Below are 18987 nucleotides of genomic sequence, written 5' to 3' on the forward strand. Positions count from 1 at the left end.
AGCGGTCACTTGTGCCAATCTTTTCCCGTTGAGGCTGTACAGGGTCGACCACATCTAAGCTGAACACCTCATTAGTATTCGAACCGGTAAAACTAGAACGTTTCTTATACTTGATGAGTGCAATGCCCGTTATAGAACGTCTAATCATGGTGTCGACAAACACAGTAATGATTTTCCGAATTATGTATTAAACAACAGCTTCAATGAGGTCTTGAATACTATTGAGGTGTTCAGCTTAGATGTGGTCGACCCTGTACATCTACACAAAATAAAAAAAAAGCTTATGGCGAACATTTACTGCTCCGCAAGCAAAGCGGAAAGCTTTGATGTGTAAAACAGCCAGAATTAAACTGTGAACTATCGGAGATTGCATAAAAAAATGGTGCGAAAGTGTGCGAAATGCCAGGGGGGGGGGCGGTGTGCCCCCCCCCCCCTGGCTACGCCACTGACTATTGGTGAACACTGTGCCTCGGCGTCAGGGGCGTAGCCAGAAATGTTTTTCGGGGGGGGGGGGGGTTCAACCATACTTTATGTATGTTCGTGCGTGTGTTTGCATGTGTGCGTGTATGTATGCGCAAGCAAAATTAAAAAATTTCGGGGGGGGGGGGTTGAACCACCCACACCTCCCCACCCCCCCACCCTGACTACGCCCCTGCTCGGCGTCTTTTTGAAGCGTGGATTGGCGCCAACATACCGCCAGAATGCTCTTACTTACAGAGCCTACAATGTGCGCTTGAATACGGGTAAGAGTTCGCTGGCTTTGCTTTCTAGTCGGTTGTTATGGTGCAGTAGGGCATTTCGCATTGATAGCGTTTGGAGGCGTTTCTACAGTTATGTTGAAAACGCCCCCTTGCTCTAAAATTACACTGTTTATTGAGTTTTTGCTTCGAGCATGTGACGCACATTTAAGTAAAAAGTGAAAATAAAACGGTCTAGATTCATTGATGAATACTTGAGGAAAATGATGTTTTCAGGCGACGTTTTATTTACTTACACGCAAGCACTGGCGGTGTTTTATTGCCACTGTCAGTAATGTGTTCGTTTCGCCTATTCGTAGCGACGTGTCAGAAAGCTGTGGTCGTGTAACATAATATCAATGTGGAAACAACGTTGCTGAGCAATGGGTTGCAGGATGACTGAATGCTGGTTTATTGCGCTACGAATTCACGGTTATAGTTCGCACCAGCTTTAAAGAGGTTGGGCGCTGCGCTCGGCCCTTTGTTTTTCAACTTGCTCTTTCTTCTATTAGCGGTGACGTCTAGGCCAATATCGTAATGTGCGAAACCGGAAATCACACGTTAACACGCTCTACTATAAATGTGGCTGCCTTATCAAGGCGGTCCTGACTCTTCACCGGTGGCACCACAGAGTTCTACCTGGCAGGAATCGCACATAAGAATCAAGGCTCCCTACGGAGAGTACGCGCTTTCCGCCGGTTTTGGAGGACGTCCGGGACGAGCACCTCTTCTTAAGTAATGCATGTTGCTGGGCGAGTCGGACCTCTTCTTGCTACACATAGTCGGTTCCGCCCACAGCCATCGCTGTCCCTCCCAAAGAGAGAATTTGCATAAATGTTCCGCCCAATAGCGCTTGCTCATTTTCGTGACGTCAAGCGCTTCTCGAGTGTCTCAGATAGCTTACTTTCCTCTACAGTCACACGTTGGTGCAGCTGGTTTTAGGTCGGAAACTTGAACGACCTGGTAAATCTCGTCAGGGATTCTGGCACCGCCGCTCAGCCAAACGTAATGTTTTATGCAGTAACGACGAACCTTTAACTCTTAATATGCGTAGTATTTAACTTAGCCGAGAAAAAATACATACGTTTCGAGCGGAAACCAGCTAGAACAACTGGCGCTCACAGGTGAAGGGCGGGGCGCCGCAGTTATGTGGGCGGAGCCAGGGGGATGAATCTTCGCGGTTTTTCTGTCCCGTGACCGCAGCGATCCTAATGTTTGGGGGCTGTACTACCTACCAGCATAAATGAACGTTGTTGTTCCATTTTATATTTATTACCAGGTTATTTATTAACTCCGGAGTTTTATTGCGATAGCAATTATATGGACAGTCTCGGCTGAATTTTGCCGTCGCCGCCGTCATGCACCGTATATGTATAAGTATGTGTATATATATATATCAAAGTCCCAAAGAAAAATAATTCAGAAAAAAAGCTTCCGTAGCGCGGAATCGAACCAGCGACCTATCGTTCCGCAGCGCGTGGCGCTAACCATGCACTACGCCAGAAAGCGCAGATCCTTCAGAGAGCTAACGGCGAGCGTTATATACACACCCTTTACCGCTGGCAGAACTCGGAGACGGGAGGTGCTCATAAGAGTTTCTTCATTACCAGCGAGATGGCGCGAGGAGCGCGACGAACGGATTTAAAAGTCGTCGGCGAGCTCGCTCGCTTCTTCTATTTGCGCAGGGAGAACCTTGCCCTTGCACTGTCTGCTTGCGCGGTTATCTCGTGGTGAGGGGAAGAGGGATGTTTCGCGCTTTCACCGTGATGTCCGCGCTCATGTTACGGAGCGTACGAAAGTCACTCGAGCTCAAGGGACGCCGCTAAACGAACAAACAGAAGATGAGCGCGAACTATCAAGTGTCACAGCTCGACACTTGAAGCACGCTAGTTTCCTTCGCTGCTTCGGCCGCCTTTGCAACAGGAGCGCTGTTCAGAGTATCCATTCGCGAGTCTCACTTCATATAGCATTAGTTTCTTGCTATCGCATCCATTGCTTCGCCCTTGCGGCGAAACTGTGACTTTTTTTAATACGCAAGTGAACCTAAAGGTTGCAGTTCGAGATTGCGAAAATACGAGCGCCACCCGGAGTGGAAAACGGGAACTGCGCCGTCCTATCTCTCACGGCGAAAAAGGGGCGTTTCTTGTCACGCGCCCATGTATACTACGGCCTACGGTGTCCCAAAGGCCGCTTTCACCACCGTAAAGTTTGTTTCAGCGACACTGCCGAACCCTTCCAAGCTTCAGCGAAACAGACGCATGAATGGATTCGCGCCGTCATCACAAATCGTGCTGTGCTGAGTGGTGTCGAAATTCTTCACGCCATAACGGCATAAAATTCTTTCGGATCCCGGCGGACGAAAGGTACGATCGGCATGCTGATCGTTTTGTTTTTCTACGCTTGCGCGGCATATCAGGATGCGGGTGCAGCAGTAGCGTAAAATATTCAAGTTGTGTTTTTACTGTATGAATGGTACGTTTAGGCAATAAAACATTTAAACAAACACTGTTCTTTATTCTTGTCTAATTTAAGTGTACACGTAAACAAAAACAAAGTCTTACATAGAATAAGTGGTGCAAAAATAGGTGGATGGGCAAACCTTCGTCAAGCAGTAAGCAACGATTGCCGTTTTGATCATGTCACGGGTTGCGCAACAGGAAGAAGGTCGCGCGCTCGCCATCTGAATGCCTTCCACTGGCTCAATTTGGCTTGCTGGTGCATCCCAATTGAATTTGGCGCTAAATCCCCCCCCCCCCCCCCGCGCCTGAGTCCTCATCAAGACGGCGTCCCCCTGTGCGTGTCTGCAATGCGCTGCCATGTTTTAGCACCGCCCCCAAACACCAGGCGTTCGTCCGGCGCTGCGAGCGAATATCGCGTTCCATGGATGGTATAAGAAGTTTCACTCCCCTGGCGGAGCTCACTCTTTATATTAGGTTGTAACTGAGTATGAATGGCTTACACTGACATCACTGAAACCGCCATGTTGGTCCACCGCATGATGGGACGCAACGTCGCGTGTTAATGTTATCATTACATCACTTGCGAGTTCTTTTGTTAGTGCCGCGCAAAGGCCAATAACATCCTGGCCGCATCGTTATCACCAGCAGGTTAAGAGCGATGTGGTTTTCCTGCTAGTACGCAATCAAAGCCGCCATTTTGGTGAACCAGTACGTTATGAAGCTGCGTTCATGATGACAATTTTCAACGCGCTAATAGGAAACAAAAGACGACGTAGACAGAACCACATGGGACAACACTGTCGGGCCATGACATGAATAACATGAAAATCCTGTCGAGTACGTCGTCAAACTCTTTCGTCCAGACATGTGTGGCACATACCCATTTACCACAAGCCGCGGTGTAGGGGTATGCGCCACAGGTAATTAAAAGTTTATATATACCCACGAACGGCAAGAACAGACATACGTAATTTAAATGCGAGAGCGTTAAGAAAAACCGACATCGGCAGCGTTGACCTGACGAATGCGAAGAATAAAAATTAGGATCCCAGCAGGAATCGAACCCAAGCATTCTGCGTGGTAGTCAGGTATACCACAGAGCCACGCCAGGTCTAAGAACTGATTTGGAAAAACAGCCTATGCTGGCGTAATGTCGGTACAACATCGATTGTGGTTGTGGTGCTGGCTATCTAATTTTACAAGAAAGCAATAAACACTAAATATGTACTCCTACGCTACAGGCGTCATATCAGATTAACGTCTGTGGTTCCAGTGTTGGCTCCGCTTTTATAAGCCTAATAAACATTACATTTGTATTCCTGATTCAGCAAGCTATATTGAAGCACTGCTCGACTCCGGAGGAATACATTAACGAAAGTTACGCATGACATTCACATGGTTGCACCATAAAGTGCACTTAGTTTTGATAATACTGACGTATATACTCTAACGTGAGGGCTGACGTTACGTCGCACCGTAAGTTAGCCTTTAAACGCCAGTGTTGTCGACGTGCCTCGTAAGCCCACGACGTGCCTCGTAAGCCCACAGCTACTACACTTACAAAAACACGTCGACCCCCCTCGTAACGCTTGGCTCAAAACCATAAAATACAGCATAGAAGTACTCGCTGACTGCTTTGTATGAGACCGATTCCCACAACGCGTGGGATCTGGCGAACTTTTTTTTCCGAAGCAGTTTCAAGCAATATCATAGCTTTGTGGTAGAACGCCCGTTTGCTACGCAGACGGCTTGGGCTCGATTCTCACTCGAGCCAAAATTTTTCATTATTTATTTTATTTGCATCTTTCTCGATTTTTTTGGTCATGGACAAGATGATTTTTCGCTCACAACCAAACGACACCGACGCGGCACCTACGTCGACGCCGACACCGGAATTTCTGCGAAACGAAATCTTTAACGCCATCGAGTTAAAATTGAAGCACACCTATATGAGTATGCAGCGCAGATACCGTTGCGTTTTGACAGTGTGCCGTTCATATTTTGCGATGATCCGCTACCAGCGGCCGCAATCGAGACTGGCGTCCTGCGCCTCAGCTGCTATGGTATAGCATCAAGCAGTGGCGTGCGGGTGTTGCGCATGTCCGTCCGTACGACGGAACGCACGGCATGTTTTCGCTGGACTCTACTCATTGCGTTGCAAGCTTAATTCGACGAAACGCAGAGTAAAAGAGCCTCAAACGAGCATGGCGATGCAGGGGCGTACGGCGTCAGAAATCGCACCATCTGCCCGAAACTCACATAGTGTATTTAACGCAGAAATAATTTCGAGCGTGGTCGATAGGCACAAAATGAAGGATTATTTATCTTTCGAATCGAGCATTAATGTGCCAAAAGTCGCTAATAGACGTTCGATGGTGAACGAAGTCGTTCGTCGCCTGTAAATGGTTTCATATTTAATTTCAGCCGAGTTAGTGGCTTAACAGGTTCTTGGGCAAGCGGAAAACCCGGCGGCGCGGCTTGTTGGCCAGGCCCCAGGGAGGTTCACACGCTGCGCAGAAAGGAGAGGGCGAGGGGGGGGGGACTCTGCGGCTGCCGTCGTGCACCGTCCTTGCGGCTGGGTATTCCTGCAGTGCGAAAGCTTGTGCAAGAAAAACGGCCTGACACTGCGTCAACTGCAGCCGCGCCTCCGCAATTCGTTGCAGTCAAGACCACCTGATAGGGATAGAGTTCGCCCTGTCGCGTGTCTTCTTAATATCTTTCTCTATAGGCTTCCCCCGAGTAATTAAAGAGAAAAGCAAAGCGAGGAAGCCAAGTCCAATTATGTTCCTATGGGAAATCAAGCGTTCTTACGAAACGTGCTTACGGTTTTTCCCCCTCTTGAATACTATATATGCATCGCAGCCGGGATACGTGGTCAGCTCGAACGACACGGTCTACTGACTCGAAAAAAAAAGAAGATAAATAGAAACGTTCGTCTTGCGCTCGTGTCTCTATACGCTTCCAAATTACGTGCCACCGCGGTTGTGCGGATGGGAGCCTTAGTATGCAGAAGAGACGACATGGAATAAAAACTCCCAGGCCAGGACCTATGCCTGAAGCGCGCACCCGCATGTGCGCGAGTTCTTACGCGTATGCAGAAAGGACAGAAAAAAACGCTCGCTATATTTACCCCGTGGGTGAGTGGCGGGAGAAGTGCCGGGCAAGACAGGAGAGTCACGGGCTTTCACGTCACTAGAAAAGTTTCAGTTTACTTTTCGTGAGACACCGTCCCGGCATAGCAAACAGGATTGGCCCTGCAATGAGGGTGTTGTTTGGGTTTGGGCTGTATCGTGCTCCGAAACCGGTCGCGTGTTATTGTCTGATGCGACAGCGATGCAGCCGAATCTCCACTCCTGAATCACCTCTAAAGAGAGCTGGAGCAGAAATGGAAAATAAATAAATAAATAAATAAATAAATAAATAAATAAATAAATAAATAAATAAATAAATAAATAAATAAATAAATAAACCTGTCATGCAAGGATAGAGGGCGAGAGAACATGCTAAAAAAAGTTGTCAAGATGGAGATCACCTTGCACCCCGCTTAAAGAGCAGCACAGGGTTTCGTTTCCATGTACTGAAATACGGCTACTACGTGTAGCGTTGCGCGTAAAAGCCACGGATAGACGCAAATAACGAAGATACTGACGCAGGTTTGACGCGCAACGTCACGCGCACTTATGACACACGAACAGGCCCAAGTAACAACCATAGCGAAATCAACCGTGCGCCGTGACTTGGCAACGAACGTGACACCCCGTCCTCGGCTGCAGAACGACCATAAACTGTCGACCTGCAGGCGTCCCCCAGGCAGGAAGTCTGAAAAAGAGACACTGCATCGTCTTCTCGTGCTTGGGAGGCAAAAAGAAACAAAAGAAGCAACACAAAATGTAGTGCCTTTGCAAGCACTGATAATTTTTTTGAAGGATACTGCAAGCGCTTCTGTATAATCAGCGAATGAGTCATGTCGCTCTTCTTACAGCAGCGCCATCGGATATGAGGGCAACATCTCCCGAGTGGCTGATGATTTCATTCATTCATTCATTCATTTATTTGTACAATAAATGCCAAATGAGGAGCATTTAGCATATGGTGGGGAGCACATTCGTGGTTGTAACCCCATTTGGCGTTGAGGCAACATCCCTAAACAACTTCCACCGTCAGTGTTTCAATATGTCCGGCAAGGCAAAAGAAACCCAAACGAAGCCATCCGGTAATGTTCTGTCTACAGCAGGCATGGTCTACAGCAGTTGTCATCGCAGCGCCGATTAACCAAAGAGAACCAGGACGACGTCGCTCTCGGCCGAAGCAGAAAACAAGCAGCTCAAGTCACGGATGGGCCAGGGCACAATAGAAGCGTTTATTCATTTAAATTAGAGTTGCCACATGTACACAGCTTCAACACAACGTCACATACCTTCTCTGAGGCTTTTGGCGCCACCGTGACAGTGGCGATTTTACGTATGCTGTATTTTACACACACAATCCAAAGCGCTCGGTCGGCGTCACAGCAGCGACACCTGCCAGGGGTAGATGACTGAATGTCGAACACACTTCTTTGTCTACATCGTGTATGTGGAAAGTTTACACGTGGACGATCTCAATCGAACAAGTCAATGCATGGGCAAAACTATAAATCAACTGGCGGGGAAAAGAGGAAGCAAGGAGGAAAAACACAGAGCAGCAGACGTTTCAGCAGAGGACACATCAGTTATACAGCACCAAGAGATACTCTCGAGGTAGACGGCGCGAGGGAAACAAAACGAAATGTACAGGTGCGTTCTACAGAGGCCACGCGGCGCGGCACTCAGAGACTCGAAAAATGTGGCACTGTGATTCACGGACTCGGAGAACGCTCTTTCAGTTCGCCATGAGGTATACTTGGGCAAATACACCACGATGCACTCTGAAGGCTGTTCTCCGTGCTTTTTTTTTTTTTTTTTCGCTACAATGGTCACTTCGGGAATAACATCGCCCGAACGGGGCTCCCGAATAGGACAACACATCAACGACACATGGTAAAACAAGGCAATCATCAACGCATCACACACATACTAGGCGTACAATCATCATCAGCGACACAATTTTAACACTCTAAAAAGCGAGCCGAGCAGCTAAGAGAAAATGCTTGGGCCAGGTGACTGAACTGGGAACCGGAAACTTGAAAACAAACAAGTGCCACCATTCTTGCGTTCTTACATCGACCATAATGTTCTAGGAGTGCTCGAGAAACTCAAAGTATAGCGAGATTTCAAGACGAAACCTCAAAACCAGAGATTCTTGCGGCAGTGATGATTTTTTTTCTTTCTGTTATATCGAGACTTGCTGCTTACGGGAGCCCACATGCGCCGCGCGAAGAATTACTACAGCTGCGCTTTTAGCCTAGACCTTAACGCACTTGAAATGCTTCTGCGATGTGGCTTGAATGCGAAACTAGTCTAAATGTGCAGCTCCGAAAATGAGGTAGCTATTTGGACAGAGCCATCAACGCTCGAATAAATTTAGTTAGTTGGATGACGTTAAAACGTACAATTCCAATTTCAAGCGATATATTGTATTTGACTGCACGCGGTAGTTCAGAGACCAGGCAGCCCGTAAGTGCCGTGGGCCATATCTTTGCAAAATTTCACTAATCAAGACGCCAGGCACACGTGCAGAGAATTTTTTTTACGTTTGCGTGGCAGTTGCGCAGACATGCTAGCATTTGCAATCTGGTCAACGTTTTGGCCATGGCATTCTCGAATCTTAGACGTGCTCCCGAGTCAGACATGCGCCTCCTTCTTAGCCATGTTTCACGGAATCTTGAACCGCTGCAACTTTACTACGCGCTAACTAGTGGTGTGCGCATCTTATTCGCATTGTGCGCACCTCCAGACACACTCATTCTGCGATACGCTCAACTGAGAGCATTCATGAGTGGTGGTGTGATTTGTCCTAGCGGTTTTGATTCCGATGCGACCAGACGTGACTAGATATCGGCGTGCACTTTGATACTTTCACTAACGCGTGCGGCAGCCGAGCGGCATTTCAGGCAGGTGACTAGGGGGGAAAGAAAGAAGAAATCACCGCTTAGCTAGTTTTTGAGCGTCATTTGCAACGCTGATGCAAGACGCCCATGGTGACATGCTTAGGGCTTTCCTGACGTCGAGATTCAGTGGCTACACCAGTTCATTGTACACCCATGTCTGGTTAGGCGCATAGAAGTAAAACGATTCCATCACAATGACGCCAACAAAGGCATGATTTGAAAGCAGTGTAGTGTACGCGATTAGGCGAAACGAAGGCGGATGTCTGCACTGCTGCGGCTGCAACAGGCGAGCAATCTTAGTTTCAAAGTGAGCATATCAGTGACTGAAGAGGAAACGAAAATTAAAAAAAAAAAGGCTTATCGGATTCTTTCAGCAGATCAAGCACACTGGATGTGCTGAAAAGAATGCGTATAAAGCGACTAGAATACGTAGCCACGCGCTATAAAACGAACATATAAGTTGACTAAAGCCCTGCGTGCGACTGTGTGAAGCGTGGTCGAAGCGGAAGCGTAGAATATGCATCGCGGTCACAGCGCCAGCCAGCGACACGTCCGAATGGAGTACGCTCCGGAATGGGAGCTGTGGCAAAGGCGAAATAGTGTCCAAGTGAACAATGAGGAGCGGATGAAGAGAGAGCAGTGCAGTTCAATTAGCGCTTTTAAAAAAAAATATTTTATTTAGTAATGCCATCAATGTTTGACATGTATATAAAAAAAAGACCAGAAAGGAAAGAAGGTGGCGGTGAATGTGAAACTTAATATGCCTCTTGGCAGCGGGGGTTGCGATGAGCGGGTAATTTTCAGCGGGAAGTGCCTCGCGAAAGACTTAATCGGTGTTGTAGTCGTTCCTGCCCCTCCCTTGTGTCACTTGCGCTACAAAGGATGCGCGTCGTCTCTCGATCTGCGCTACGGTGTCCTCAGTCAGTGCCGAGCGGATTTCACTTATTTCGAAAGAAATTGCATTTGCCGACATCGCATGTGGTTCACGGGCGCCATGTATTCTGAAACACACGGGAAACGGCGTGCCTGAGCGAGGCGAAAAAAAGAAAAAGTTAACAATTATTATTTTTTGCACAACAAAAATTATAGGCACGACTTAAAAGAAAGAGGACGGCGACAATAGCTAGAACAACGTCGATATTTATTATTATTATTTTACAACGAGATTGGGTACAATGTGTGCAGCTGCCATGTGATCGACTTCACGTCGTATGCGCAATGAGACTCTTCGATTCCCAAACAAAAGTAAAGAGAACGACATCTAGGGCACACGTTAACAACTACAAGATAAAAAGTAGCGAACATCGCGAAGTGCCGGCGCGAGCTTCGTATGTATATGTGTATCTATATATTAGGCATACCGCGTTGACGCGTGTGCACGTCTTCTCCTCACGACCTCAAGCGCTGCTCCCAGGCGCGGCAGCTTTTCTCACGCACGTGGAAGCGAAGTCTTTTTTTTTTTCGGTTCACAAGGAAAGGGGACACGCAGGCACTCAGACACACGCGCACTACTCGTCCAATGACACACAGTCCCCGTCATCCGCGGCCCACAACAGCACGAGTAAAAAGTCGAGTCTCGAGCGAAGTCAAAGCGAGCCACTAGCGCCGACTGTACGTCTTCGCTGACGAAGCAGTATGCTCTTCGGCACGTCACCTGCGACCAGGGGCCTCGACTGGCACGCTTGGGCGCTTAAGTTGACCACGGTGCTGTGTCCTGGACTACCAAGTGCGCAGATGCACGTGAAACCTTTCGGGGCGTGCCTCTTTTATCGCGAGACCGGTCGCTGAGCTACGAGACCTCTGGCACCTGGCGCAGAGCAGCGCACTTTCACGGCCTTAGCGTTCAACACGGCGGCTGTTATCGCCGGAGTCCTGTACATTTGTTGCGGTCCCTGGGGAACGGGCTTGAATGCGTTATAATACGCAAACATCTTATGCTTCTTATAAATTTTCTTTACAAACAACTCTGAAAACAGCTATATAATGTACCGGTAGGACCCGCGCACATTACACTCATTCCTCAAACCGGAGAAGCACCAGACACTCAATTGCACGCCATCGATGGCAAACGGCGGCGTCTCAGCATTAGCTCACGTTGTAAAACCTATCAAATTGAAGCAATATTAAATAAAGCTGGGAATTAAAAAAAATAATAAGAGTATACTGTACAGCCACGCGCGAACTGCAACACTCGTAATCTCACGCAGTCACATGTTCCATGCACCATACACCACGCACTCATATCAATAAATAGAATCGCAAAACAAAGTGGGCCAAGCTCACTATTTTTCAAGTGCACGGCTTCCCGTACGGCCGTATTATGGTTAAACAAATGCGTGCCGGCCTTCTTTGTGAAGCCACTGTGTATGTTGCTTTTGTTGGCTGCGACGCAACTCTTTATTCTTTCTTTTTTGACGCAGGTCTTCGTGTTTGGGAAAGGTTACATTGCAGATGCTGCTTTCAGTGACCATCGCGGAATATATCCGTCAACTAACGTTCCTCAAAATACATTCAGCAGCGGCAAAGGAGGTGGCGCGTAATCGGTGACGTGCGTGATTCTATCTGGGCTCAACCCATGCCCGTGAAGATGGGGCTCGAAGGCGCTCCCGTAGGCGTAAGCTAATGTGCTGCATTAATTAGTCTTTACAGGTAATTTGTGGTAGCACCCGAAACACACTGTGCGAGTTTCTGAAGTAACGACCACGTTGCATGTGAAGCACTCTCGTTCCCTCTTTACGACCTCGCGTGGCGGTGTCAGGAGATTCGTCAGCGCGGCGATCAGCTTACGGAGCCTTCAGTGCGTCGTGTAGGGCATGAAAGCCATCAGCGAGAATTACTCGTTAACCTCCGTCATACAGCCCCATCTACATAAGGGCCACTTAAGAGGAACGAAGGTAGAACAAGACGTAGTATTACTTGCCACGCCCAGCCAGTTTTTCGGCAGATGTTATGTCGTGTGTTAATTTGCATAATATCCTGACAAGAGGGAGCGTGTCAAACGTACTGCGCGATATTCCAGTTTTTTCTTCTCACTAAGAAAAAACTGAAATATCGCGCGAAACGAACATTGCGTAAAATTCAGATTCAGTAAATCTTAATTGTGCACAATATTTTCGGGTGAAGCAGCGCCCAACAGCAGCGCCACCTGGCATCATTTTTAATCCTATCTAATTAAATCAGCCGGTACATACAATGAGTGCGTGTGGGACAAGTTTTTTCGCTGTACATAACCAGGCAAATACTTCGCTGTACCAGGCATAACCACCTGCCTTGCTGTAGATCTAAACGCGTGGCACCGACTTGGTGGAAGAGCGCTCTAGCAGTGAGGCTCCAAATAGACGCACTTTTGCAGATATATATAGAATAACTGCCAGTTGGGCGTGTTGGTATACATTCATGATGGTGAAGCGCTAAAAGAAACGGAGACTTACGAAGTTCTTCGTAAGTCTCCGTTTCTTTAGCGCTTCACCATCATGACTTTTGCAGATATTTTTGGAGGAGCGTAACTGGTTTCGAGGGTTTTATGGCCAATTCAATAGCGTAGAGGGAAGACAAGCTACTCGACGTCTATAGCTAAGTTTCCTTCCATGCGACCCATTGTGACATCCGGGTCCTACCGGATAGACACGTCTCCCATGTGCCCCATCACGACACATGTGCCCGTGCCTGATGCCCGTTTTATTCACGGTATGCCGCCATCTACCGGCATCTAGGTTTTGGAAGTGGAGTGGTTTGAAGAGTGCGTTCGGCAACGCGGATTCGACATCCACTCCTTGCTGTAAGTGTCGCGAAAGCGCGCTTTGCTGCCTTCGTTGAATGCATTCTGAGTGCAAGGCCGGAAACCAGCAACGTTATTTTAGTAAACGGTGCAGAGACTTTCAAAGCACTAAGCGCCTTTATGCCAATAGCCTATCCGTTCCCGCTTGAAAAGGTCATATAGTTATGAGAACCAAAAAAAAAACAAACAAAACAGTGAAGTTCGTCATCAGGCCGTATCAACTTCCTATCCACATTTAAAAGAAAGTGGAAATTATTTTCCACAGAGACAAAATACACTAGTGATGGTGCAGGGAACTTGCAACGTTGCTCAAACATGGCAATAAAGCAATCTAAAGTCTTACGACAACGTGCCAGTAAATCTTAGACCGACTAGAATACACACGCACACACACATACACCCGAACAAAGTGTCGATGAAAAAAATTCCAGCGGACTTCAGTCGTAATCTTTCCATTTCCTAAGCGATAGTATTTTGTCGCGATATGTATTCCTGATTACAAGTGACTTTCGAAAAACCGAAAAACGTCTCTACCTAGAAAGATAACAGCAACGTGCTCGAAGTTGTAGTGTGTCAGCCACAAAACAACGTCACAAATTTTATAGTTGCCTCGACTAGATTAACTGAAACATAACTTGAAAGAAGCAGCTTACTAGTAGACAGCGTCGATGCGTTTAGCCAGTTTGGAGGGAACTGACTAAACTGTCAGTAAAGGCAGTGCTTTCTCCACTAGTACTGGCACTAGTAATGGTCCTTCCAGTTACAGCCTTCCGTGCATTCGAAGTCTCTACTGAGGCGTAAGCGGTAAATTAAAGAAAACACAAAAGTCGTGCTCTTATCGTGGCTAGGTGTAAGCTATGTATAAAATGACACGATTACACCAGCTTTGTGTCGAACAGCATCGAAACTCACGGCATCGAATCAAAAGATTGTCGAAAATGTCTCCTGTGCAAACGAGAGATGCAATGTCGTGTTCCTAAAACGAATTCGAAAGCAGCTGCACTGACCGATGACAAATACGCAGCAAAAAAGAACAACAATAAATGAAAAATGCGACGCGAGAGCACAAAAATGCAATAATTTCTGACGGAGTCGGTAGGTTGTAGCGCCGACGTAGATTAAGAAGGGAAACACGGTCTTAAGTGCTCCTGAAGGTAACAGTCATGGCTGTGGTTTGACTAGCTTCCGCATTGTTTCATTGGCGTTGACATAGATTCATCCCAACATGTTGGCAAGCACCAGTGAGCCTAGTCTCCCTTCCTGTCGTTCGGGCGTTCACAATAAATCGTCTCACGAATTCTATAGCTTCACTTTGCTAGCCTATCACTGAAAGTAGGTGAAAATGATGAATGCAGTATACTATGCATGAATCCAGACCGCCGTGAACGAGAGCACGGCCTCTCTGTTGTCAGCAGCTTTGCTGGCAATGGCTTGTACAGTGCGGCGAAGAGTGTGTGTACAGAGGGTGGAGGTGCGAGTGGGAAAGGGGTGCGAAGCATGGACGACGAACCCTTGTCGGAATGGTGACAGGTAGCGAACCACCCGAATCACGGTGGCTTATCTCGCTTCAACGGATTTTCGCTTTGTATGACCACACAGTGTTCACGAAGCACGATGGTTGTCATGGGCAGTGCCACACAAAGCAAGAGACAAACCACTGGCAGCCTCCCGCCTCTAATTTTCCAGCGTTTAGAGTGGCAACGCCAACAAGGGGCAACGCTGGGCAAGTGCACGTGTGGATGTGTGCGTGTGCGAGCTAGCACGCTTGATGCATTCACGACAACATCACTACAGAAATCTCACTGCTACACATGCAACGGCGCCACACGGTTTCTTGCGGTTTCTCCGCCTGGCTAACGGTGGAGGTTGCAACAAGATGACGGAAACGACTCAGTCAACTACGCGTCGATACAGAAGGTGCGCTATGGCTGCTCCCAAACGGATATTATCTCTTGCCGCAACCACTTTCTGCATCACAGCAGACACGACCTCAGTTATAGTCCACAGAAAATATCTCCTGGTTTGGTTCGAACAAAAAAAAAACCTTTCTGAGACAAATAACATACACTAGTGGCGAACATAGCGTGGGCCTTTCAGAACACAAGACCACAAAAAATGAGATTCAGCAGACATAGTGCAGTAGTGTACTGCGTCTTCCGCAACACAAGCGCGGACGCCAGGAAACAAGTGTCTCTGTGGTGCTTTGAGTTCGTAGCACTCTGGCGAAGCGAGGAATATGATGAGTTGCGTCCTATAATGATGCAAACAAGAACAGGGCCGTCCTTAACCTCTGAAACAAAGGTATAATCACGAACGTGCTGCAGGGGTGGCCAGTGTGCGAGCACCGCAAGGCTATTTCCTGAGCTCGCAGGAGCCGTAGATATGTCGAACGTAGTTACTACCGGGCCGTGAACAACCGCAGTCCACTCAGTTGTACGTTCACGGACGACGTGCTCCTTCACAGCAACCTGTCCACTGCGGTGCCTTTACGCACGTGCACCTCTTGCGAGAATGTCGATGGCGCCCCCTGTGGTCGGCGGCCGGTGCTGGAGATGGCGACGATGGCATCAGCGCAGTTAGTGGCGTGAGTCCACCTTGCCTTCTAGCCTGCGGGGTGGCGTGGGACTGCGCTTGCCGACGGGGCCTCCGCCGCTGCTGCTGGGGCTGGAGGACGGCTGGCCGCACACGCGGTGGTGGTTCTCCCAGTCCTTGTGCTGGCAGAAGGCGCCGCAGTAGCGCGCCACGTTGCAGCCGCTGCACGTCTCGTTCGCCTTGCGTCCGCAGTTCCAGCAGTTCTGCTTTAAGGGGCCGAGAAACCGAGGGAACCAGGTCAAAAACACATCCGTCCTTCCGCGGTCTTGACACGACTACAGTGCTTCCTCAAGCCCCCATAGAAGGGGCTAGCGGGGCACCGAAAGCGTTGCACTCACCTCGGTCGAGTCCTCCTGGTGGTTGACGGCGGCCAGTGCCTCCTCGGCGGCCTGGCGTCGCGCCTCGCCCAGCAGCCGCTCCATCTTGGTGCGCTCGGCTGCCACCAGCTCGCTGGCCTTGGATTCGGCCGCCGACACGGCCTTCTGTAGCTCGGCCACGGCCTGTCGCTTGACCTCGTTCACCGCCTCCTCTGCAAGCGCGAGACACGCCCTTTACAGCGCTGCTGCGGTCGCTATAATGCTGTATGTAAAGACCTGCGGTCGCTGCCAAATCAAACACATCTACGGCCCACGTTGTGCGACTTCGACATTGATTGTTTCACTCGAAACTAGTATTTCGACAACTTGGCACCTACTGGGATTCGTGGCTCATGGCGTCCTGGACTGGAATTTTTCTGGTCCTATTGCGCACACAACGCATATAATGGCCTTTGAATTTGAAGCGAAGGAGGATATTTAATTTTCTGAGAGGCAGTGCGCAGTTAATTTGTGTAAGTACGCAGCGAATCGACGGCTAAAAGGCAGGGAACATCAGCATTAAAATTTTCTTTCCTGGAGCTCCGAGAAAGGATGGCACCCTGAACTCGAGGAAGTGGAGTTATGCTTGCTGGAACGTGAAGTCCTACTTCATGGAATTTGGCGTGAGAGACGTTAATTGCGCCACCTACTCGCCACGTCCCGGGTCAAGTTTAGGAACACCATATATATATGTGATTTGCCACTAATTACTCCACGCAGCAGCGATACGAAAACGGAGCTGATAGCTGAGAGACTGAGTGAAGGCTCACCTGCGCGACGCCGGACCTCGGAGACCCTGTCGATCTCGGCGGCTGACTTGTAGTGCGCCATGAGGTCCCGTTTCTTGAGATCGTAGTCGACGTCCAGGTGGCGCCGACTGCCCGTCCACACGGACGCCGAGAAATCGGGCCGCTCCGTTTGGCTGCGGTGTTGCAGAATGGCGATGGCGCGCTTGGTCTTCTCAACCATGCCCAGTATGCAGTTCAGCATCTGCGAACCCATAAGCAGCGCGTGAGCGCAGCCGCTGCCACGAGCGGGGTTTTCCCACCACCATGGCTCAGAAGGAGCCATTTTTGGCTTGTTAACTAAGAATTGTACACGTGTGGCGTGGGTGCTGCCGCTGCTGCTGCCTGTTGCTGGATCGGCCGGTATCTTGGCGGATATATTTTTGGATAGATATGCGAAATCTGTGCGTGCGTTGAATGCAAATACCGTCAGGCGGGCTTATACAGGGTGTCCTAGCTATCAAGCCAGAGTTCAGAAATATGCCGACGCACTCTATTACGACACCACGAAATGCATGTTGCTGACTATTGCATGGAGTAAGTCGCACTATGTTTTGTTGTCTTCTTAATTTCCTAATTAGGCATTTTTCTTCAACTAACTTTTGAAAAAAAAACGAAGTTGGGCAGAAATACCAATGAGAAAGTTGTAGAGCGGTTAGAAAAACGTCCGATTAGAATGTTTCTAGTTTCTAGTTTTTTCTGCGTACTACAGATGCCCGCGAAAAGGCGCTCACGTGATCTACCGCGGAGAGGAGGTGTAACCTCATCTCAGCGTAAGAGGGGAGGGCGAGTGGCCACGTGGGCCACTCACCCCTACAGCTCTCCTTAATGGACTTGTTCCCGGTCGCTCGTGTTATCAGAGAGCACGAAAATACCACCATTTTTATTAATTATAAGTAATAAGAAGGTGTTGGCGCACAAATAAGGAAGCTGCTACTCCTTAGCAATTGAGCAGGTGGAACATATGGTATATATAGTTCAAAATAACATGTTAAAACTATCTCTCAAAGCAACACAGCGACGTTAAAATGTGGTACGTAAAACATGCATGTTTGGTACCGCACACAACTTATATAACTCGAAATATATTTTAGGATGCCAACGTTAACGGGCATTGCAACGGCTTCTATTTGGCGTCATTGAATGATAATACTATACAATAATACTCTTGTACACTTGCAATTTTTGTTCTCATATCACGCATTACTGTAAAGGTACACAGCTAACAGCAGCAATTTTTATCCGCACAATATTCTGGCAAAGCGAAAGTTTTGAACGAATAACAATAAGAAATTGAACGAACGCTAGAAAATATAAAATGCGTTTTTCTGCTACCACTGTCGTGCTTTTCACAGGGGTTCAGGAAGTCACCCTCGCACTCCGAAGCTTCTGACCGTTGAATGTTGTAGAATAGGCACTCACGGTGTTGATGTTCTTCCATTCGTCCTCCATGTCCCGATCCTCGGGGTAATCCCTATGCAGCATTCCTAGCGATAAGAAAAGAGAGAGAAAGAGCGCATTACGATTTCATGTCAACACCCGTCGTGGTTGTTTAGCGGCTAAAGTGTTGCGCTGCTAAGCTTGAGGACGCGCTTTTTGCCGACCACGGCGGCCGCATTTAGATGCAGACTAAATGCAGAGAAAGATCCGTATACCTAGATTTTGGTACACATTAAAGAGCTCCAGGTGGTCAAAATTAATCCTGAGTTCCCTACAATGGCGTACCCCATAATCATATCGTTGTTTTGGCGCGTAGAAACTACAGAATTTTGTTTATTTCGTGACAGTAGTGACTGTGAGAGAATTCCTTCTACAGGCTTGCTCCGCATCGGCAGCGCACACAGCGATGAAATGTTGAAACGCGGCTGATCATGCGGCCAGCTGCGACGACGTACTTCTTGCAGTGGCTTTTAAGCTGTGCTAATATACCTACATTTCTTCGACGTTGTGATATACAAGAGGCGTGATTGTAAGAAGCATTGCTTTGTTTCAGAGGTGAGATTGAAGAAATATAAGTGGAGCTTATAACCTGCAGGAGTGCGGCGATATATATTCACAATATTGAACGAACATAGTATAAAGTCTCTCTTCGATTCGTCTTCAGCTCGACAACTTAATATTCGAAGGCTTCGAATATTCTTTCTTTCGGATGTATAAATAAGGAGTAAAAACACTAGCTGAAATCTCGAGGACGACAGAAAGACGGATGTGAGTACTGTTTCGAATTATTGCAGGGCGTTTGTTGCAGATGG

At 48.2% G+C, this 18987-nt stretch overlaps 1 protein-coding gene across 4 annotated transcripts in view; it reads right to left on the reverse strand.

Annotated features, from left to right (window-relative positions):
• Window positions 1-7535: 7535 nt before the first annotated feature.
• The window catches only part of LOC119404726 (protein CBFA2T3), a 133497-nt gene continuing 122045 nt past the window's right edge, over window positions 7536-18987 (reverse strand). For 3 of the 4 annotated variants that reach the window (XM_049418493.1, XM_049418498.1, XM_037671384.2), the window contains 4 exons: window positions 18158-18222; window positions 16721-16940; window positions 15933-16123; window positions 7536-15800 (listed from right to left, as the gene is read on the reverse strand). In XM_049418493.1, the coding sequence (XP_049274450.1) occupies window positions 15579-15800; window positions 15933-16123; window positions 16721-16940; window positions 18158-18222 (698 nt within the window). In that variant the 3' untranslated portion in view covers window positions 7536-15578. The remainder of the gene's footprint in view (window positions 15801-15932; window positions 16124-16720; window positions 16941-18157; window positions 18223-18987) is intronic. The other variant, XM_049418494.1, reaches the window with a different exon arrangement.

This window comes from Rhipicephalus sanguineus, chromosome 1 (assembly GCF_013339695.2).
Source record: "Rhipicephalus sanguineus isolate Rsan-2018 chromosome 1, BIME_Rsan_1.4, whole genome shotgun sequence".
NCBI lineage: Eukaryota > Metazoa > Arthropoda > Arachnida > Ixodida > Ixodidae > Rhipicephalus > Rhipicephalus sanguineus.